Genomic DNA, 6,623 nt, shown 5'->3' on the forward strand with positions numbered 1-6,623 from the left:
AAAAAAACAAGCGGGGCAAAAACACCCGGCAGGCCGGATAAATGTCCTCAGCGGGCCGTAGTTTGAGGATGGCTGGTCTAGGGGAAGGTTCTTGTTTCCTCTCAGTATCTGTGGGCTTCACATTCTTGGAGATCCCCATGGTGTTGGCAACAGCCTTCCCTGGGTCTAGGAGGTTCCCAGCAAGGGTACCTGGGGCCAAAGCACCAGTTTCCCTTCAGCAGCTCTTCCTTGGCGGAACTGAGATTCCTCCGATCTCTGCTCGCCTGTTTAATCTCTTGTGACTCAAAAGGGATGGATTCACTCTGCTCCTTCAGATTGTGTGTGGCTTCATTCACACAACCGCTGCCAGTCCTGCTTCACTGCTTCAGAGAGGTTGAGGTGTACAACACAACAGATAATCAAATCATCCCTACATGGATGATAATGACATAATATTGAGAATCATATTATGTGTTCTCAGCCAAGTGGACCTGTAGTTTTGGGTGATACAATTCAGTACTATAACACTGGCTATGCTTCAAACAAACAAACAAACAAACAAACAAACAAACCCCTCCATCTCCCACCCCACTTAATATGTTTAGGAAATCTTCCATGTCAATTTTTTTGAAAAAGTATTGTGGCAAAATTTATATATATATTTTAAAAATTGCTATTTCGACAGGCCGTGTTTTTTAAATTTTTATTTCTGGGTCTGTTTCTCATAGGCTTGTGTCCCTCGCTGTGTTTGCTGTCAACCTGCCAGTTGTCTGCCATTTCTTCCAGCTGTTGGTATTTCCAATGGAATAGCTTCCCCGCTTCTGACTTGGTGTGTCTAATCTGCAGGGCTGGGTCCCGGGTAGACTTCTCAGCCTCCATAAGGGAGCCCTTGCTTCGTTTCCTGGCCAATGCATTTCATGTGCAGCCACCACCCATCTATCGGGGAAGGTGTGCATGTCACTGTGATGCTGAACAAGTTTCGGCAGAGCTTCGAAACTTAGGAAGGCAGGCTTGGGAGAAAGGCCTGGAATCTACTTCCAGTGAAAACCCTATGAATTTAACATAGTTCACCAAGATGATGTTCTGCATCCTGCCTTGGTCAATAACCTCTAGGGCAGTGGGTCTCAACCTTCCTAATGCCGAGACCCTTTAAATACAGTTCCTCATGTGGTGACCACCCAACCGTAAAAGTATTTTCGTTGTTACTTCATAACTAAGTTTGCTACTGTTATGAATCGGGTGACCCCTGTGAAAGGGTCATTCAATCCCCAAAAGGGTCGAGACCACAGGTTGAGAACCGCTGCGCTAAGGTCTTAAAAGCTTGGGAGATGTAACTGTTGGTGTCTACTTGCCCAGAGGAAAAGAGTGCTGTGTTAGTCTGGGAAAGCTAGAGAAACAATATACACACAGCGACCCCAAGAAAGGGTCTCCATCACCCTGAGACCAGAAGAACTAGATGGTGCCCAACTACCACGACCAGCTGCTCTGAAAATGATCACATCACAGGGAGAACCATGTGGAACAAAACTCTACTCTTTTATGAGACCAGCTTTACTGGTTGGTAGGGATTGATGGGACTCCCCAAACTATGGCCCTTCCGCTTCAGATCTGGAACTGAACTCACCGCTGAGCTAGAATAACCAACTATTTAAGATGTAAAGGGCAACATTGTTGCAAGGCCAGGGTGAGGAGAGGAGGAGGAATGGAAAGTGGAAACACTGGGAGGAAGTGGGATAGGGACGCTATCCAGACAGGGTCACAGTGGATGCGTTGAATAAGAATGTATGTGAATTGAGTGTAATACTGTTGTCTGCTCTGTAGACCTTCACAATATAAAATTTATTAAAAGAAAAGAAAACTGTGTAACCATGGTCAGATCCACAACACCTTGGGGCTGGGGCAGAACTGCGTGGTGCTTTGTTCAGTTGGGTCTGGGGTCCCCATTGTGTTAGGGATTGTCACTGTGTTGGGAGTTGACTGCACAGGCGCTGACTGGTGAAGCTAGGCGCCAGCTTCGGCTGTAAGGATTGGGTGTGAGGAGCTGAGGAAGGCCCCTGGGGGTGGAGGGGAGAGGGCACGGGTGTCAGCTGTCTTGCTCTCTGCTGGGTTTCAGTGTGGACTGAGATTTTCTGGAGACAGGTCATTTTCCATAGTCACTAAGTCACTAAGTTCCTTCACTGGCTGTGGGCAGAGCCACCAGGATGGCCCTGGGTGTGAACTCTGCACTCATTCCGTGGATGGGCCGTTTTCTTAGGAGTCACACTTTCTTTGAAGGACCTCCCCCTCCTTCTGCTTCCTCTCGCCTCACCCTCCATCTCTTGACCCGCCCAGCAGCCACACAGGACCCTTCTGGAAGAGCCCCGGGGAGCTCAGATCAAGGATTCTGGGTTTGGCTTGCGGATGCCATCAAGCCTGTCTTTACCATGGAGACCGCCTGGCTCTGTTGATTTCAAGCCGTGTAGTCTGTAAGCTCTCAGCACCTCAGTTTCCCCACCTGTCCAATGGAGACAGTGACGCCCCCCTTAGAGGCTGTTTCGAGGATGAAAAAGAGTCTTGTGTGCGAAGAGTGTGGTCGCTGTGGGCTCCACTCAGGCAACTTCATCACGTGTGTCAGGAGGACAGAGTAGAACGCTGTCCCTCGGGGTTTTCACTTAAAAAAATATATATATTTTTATATATATTCACTTAAAAATATATAATTTGTATGGGAGAAAGATGAAGCTTTCTACTCCGGTAAAGAGTTACAGGCTCAGAAACTCACGGGCAGTCCTGCCCCCTTCTGTAGGGTCACTCTGAGTGGACATTGACTCAACAGCAGTGAGTGTTTTGGGTGAAAGTTTATGTAGCAAATCCATTTTCCATCCGTAGTTCACGCCCAGGTTGTTCTGGGATGTTGATGGTGCCCCCGCCCCCGCAGTGTGTCAGCACACTCACGCTCCCCCGTCCTCCCTGCTTCTGCTCATCCCATTTCCCTGTTGTCTCATTTTTGGGTTTGGGCGAATGATTGTTCTTCCTGAATGTCGCTGCTTGTTTTAGAGTCTGGTCTGCTCTCTGGCTGAAGGATGGGAGCCTTGGGGTTATCTTCAGGGCTTGGGGGAGGGGTCCTTAGTCTGGGAGGGGGGGCTCCTCTGTTCTTTGTCGATGAGTTAAGTCTGGCTTGGCTTGTTTTTATATTGAACTTTATATATATTGTGATTGTGAAAGAGCAAATGGGATTTTCACTCAACGATGTACACATAATTTGTTTTTTGACACTGATTTCCAGCCCCACAAACAGAACTCGCTCATCCCACTTCCTCCCAATGTCTCCCACTGAGTCTCTGCCTAGCTCTTCCTGTCACCTGAGCTGCTCGCTGGACAAATGCTGCCCTTTTGGTCTCAGGGTTGATGGTTCTAAGGATGCAACCTCCATGGTGTTCCTGTGCACCTTAGCTCACTGCCATCGAGTCAGTGCTGACTCACAGAGAACCCCTGTGGGTGTTTCTGAGCCTCTAACTGTTTACAAGAGTAGAAAGCCCAGTCTTTTTTCCCTCGGAGCTGCTGGTGGTTTTGAACTGCTGACCATGTGGATTATGTGGATTGCAGCCTAATTTGTAACCACTACACCACCAGGGCTCCGTTCACTCTCTAGGTCTGTCTATTGCTTGACTGTGAATTGAGCCACAGGGAATTTTTAAAATGCTGTACATTTAAGGTTTTTTTTCAATGGCTGATTTTTTTTGCAAGTAGATCACCAGGCCTTTCCCCAGTGGAGCCTGGGTGGACTCAAACTACTGATCTTTCAGTTCCCAGCCCAGAGCTGAACTGTTTGGACCACGCAGACACTCCATTAGGAACGGCACACCGTCCTGCTCCTGTTTGGTCCATCCTGACTCACACCGACCTGTCAGGACAGGGCAGACTGTTCCCTGGGGTTTCCGGGCTGTAAATCCAGCCTGCCTCATCTTCCTCCCCAGGAGCAGCTGGGGGCTCCAACTGAGGGCTTTTGGAAGTTGGCAACTCACCACCAGAGCTCCTAGGAACATAGAAGCTTCTTATTATCATTACTATTGTTATAAAACCACAAGCCACTGCCTTCGCATCACTTCCCCAGGTGTTTCCCAGTAGCGCTGAGCTCCACTGGGTGTTCTCAGCCACGACCTTTCACACTGCCAGACCTTTCTCTCAAGGAGAAACCCACCTCTGGGTGGGTTTGAACTGCCAGCTTTCCAGTTAGTGGCGGAGGGCTTAACCCCTGGACCTCCAGGGATTCTAGTGGGTGCTCAATTCTAGGGGGGCGCAATGCCATCTCCTCCCTCACTTAAAGTGAGTCCGGGGCTCTCGGGTTGTAAGCCACAGCTAACGTTGATGCTGATTTCCTTTGTGAGGCTTGGTTAGAAGAACATGGGATGATGTGTAGAATTATGTAGAAAACCAGAGAACCAGTCTCCCTGACCTGGTGCTGGATATGTGGGCCCCGGTGGATTCTCAATACCCAGCTTGGTCCCCTACCCTCAGATTCCAGGGCACAGCATTTGGCTGGCCAGGTCTGGCCCCTGCCTCCTTGGTGTCGGGCTGGGCAGGCATCTTGGCTAGTCCGGCTCTTGATGAAGGGGGTGCGCACTGGGCAGCTTCTTTCTCTGTGAAGGGGGCATGTGACCAGGCCTGTGGGAGGGAGGGGAGCCCCCACCAACCTCCCGCAAGAGTGTGACACGCTGTGTATGTCGGAACCAGATGCTGACAAGAGGATCAAGGTGGCCAAGCCAGTGGTGGAGATGGATGGTGATGAGATGACCCGGATCATCTGGCAGTTCATCAAGGAGAAGGTGACCCCCAGCCCTGACCCTGTGGGTGCTCTCCAGGCAGGTGGGCCAGCCTCCCTGCTCTGTCCCAGCACAGTCCTTCCAAGCCTCAGCGTCACCCTGCTGGGCAGTGGCAGCCATGAGTCTCTCTTCCTGTCCATCCTTGGCCCTTGTCCCAGCTGCTAAGTCTTGGTACTGAATAAGGCATGTTTCTTGTTCCTGCATTGCAGTGTGCTCTCTGGGGTGGGCCTGAGAGGGGACAGGCTGGTCCAGAGGGTAACACCATGGCCAGGGGGCCAGGGGAGCGTTCTGCCCACACAAAGGCCCATGTTTGCATGCACATTCATGGGAGGGGGGCCGGGGCATGCCACCCCTGCTTGTCAGACCTCAGAGCACTTTGAGAGAAGAGGGGACACTCTGTAGAGAGAGTCCCATTCGGACTTGGGGTTAGGCTGAATTGAGGCCATGGCGGGGTGGAGGAGGTCAGAAGGTCCCGGCTGGGGGAGAGCCCTCTTAAGGGGCTGGAGCCTGCCTGCGCCCCTCACCTGCATTCAGAACCCAGGCTCACCAGGTCGGGCCTGCCTCTTTCAGGAATGGCCTACCCAGCCCTCGCTGCCCAGTCCCTTCTGCTGCCTTCTCTGGTGCCTGCCCCTGACCGGGTGCCCCTGCTGTGGTCTTTTCCCGTGCCCCTTAGTGTCCTGGCCCTGAACCACAGTCCTGTGGCTGACGCCTAGTCCCTGCTGTCTGTCTGTCCCCAGCTCATCCTGCCCCATGTGGACATCCAACTCAAATACTTTGACCTTGGACTCCCACACCGTGACCAGACCAATGACCAGGTCACCATCGACTCTGCACTGGCCACGCAGAAGTACAACGTAGCCGTCAAGTGTGCCACCATCACCCCCGATGAAGCCCGCGTGGAAGGTGCCAGGGCGGGGCTGGGGCGGGGCTCTGCCTGCTGCTCTCATCAGAACTGTGCCAGCAGCCTCGCTGGCATGCTGCTCATTTGGGGGCATGGGGAGGAGTGGGCCGTCAGTGGTTTTCCACCCACAGCCTCCATTTCGCATAGTTCACTTGGTCCTCACCACAGCCAATAAGTGAGACATTTTAGCAAAAATTTCACGTTTGGGGGAGTTGAGCTACTTAAGCGAGGCTGATAGTTCGGAGGGGGTGGAGCTGGGACTCGAACCCAGGAAGTCTGACTCAGTGCCGGGCAGGACGCCCGCTGGCTGTGCTCTTGCCTGGGGCCAGGTTCTGGGTGGAGGGGGCGTGGAGGAGCGAGCATGCTAGCAGTGGGACGGATCGGTCTCCGTCCCTGCAGAGTTCAAGCTGAAGAAGATGTGGAAGAGTCCCAACGGCACTATCCGGAACATCCTTGGGGGGACCGTCTTCCGGGAGCCCATCATCTGCCAAAACATCCCGCGCCTGGTGCCCGGCTGGACCAAGCCCATCACCATTGGGCGGCACGCCCATGGCGACCAGGTGGGCTGCTGCGGGGGCGGGGCCCACTGGCCAGGGGCCCAAGGGCGGAGCCCCGCTCTGAGCCGCCCTCTCGTCTGTCTTCGCAGTATAAGTGCACGGACTTCGTGGTGGACCGGGCTGGCACCTTTAAGATGGTCTTCGCCCCGAAGGACGGCAGCAGCGCCAAGGAGTGGGAGGTGTACAACTTCCCCGCTGGCGGCGTGGGCATGGGCATGTACAACACGGACGAGGTGAGGGTCCCGAAGGAGGCATAGTTCCTTCTCAGAAATGGCCCCCTTGATACAGGTAGGTCCTCGCCAGCGTGGCCAGTCCTTCTTCAGCCATGGCCTTGTGATTGATGGCTGCCATTGAGTCAGCCTCCGTCCAACTCGGGGTGACTGC

At 53.0% G+C, this 6,623-nt stretch overlaps 1 protein-coding gene across 1 annotated transcript in view; it reads left to right on the forward strand.

Annotated features, from left to right (window-relative positions):
• The first annotated feature begins 4,692 nt into the window (after positions 1-4,692).
• The window catches only part of IDH2 (isocitrate dehydrogenase (NADP(+)) 2), a 13,333-nt gene continuing 11,402 nt past the window's right edge, over positions 4,693-6,623 (forward strand). Inside the window, exons 1-4 of the mRNA XM_004708105.2 lie at positions 4,693-4,784; positions 5,519-5,684; positions 6,082-6,242; positions 6,329-6,472. Of these exons, the coding sequence (XP_004708162.1) occupies positions 4,734-4,784; positions 5,519-5,684; positions 6,082-6,242; positions 6,329-6,472 (522 nt within the window). The 5' untranslated portion in view covers positions 4,693-4,733. The remainder of the gene's footprint in view (positions 4,785-5,518; positions 5,685-6,081; positions 6,243-6,328; positions 6,473-6,623) is intronic.

Source organism: Echinops telfairi, unplaced genomic scaffold (genome assembly GCF_000313985.2).
Source record: "Echinops telfairi isolate 266 unplaced genomic scaffold, ASM31398v2 ScPeMD7_7;HRSCAF=31, whole genome shotgun sequence".
Taxonomy (NCBI): Eukaryota; Metazoa; Chordata; class Mammalia; order Afrosoricida; family Tenrecidae; genus Echinops; species Echinops telfairi.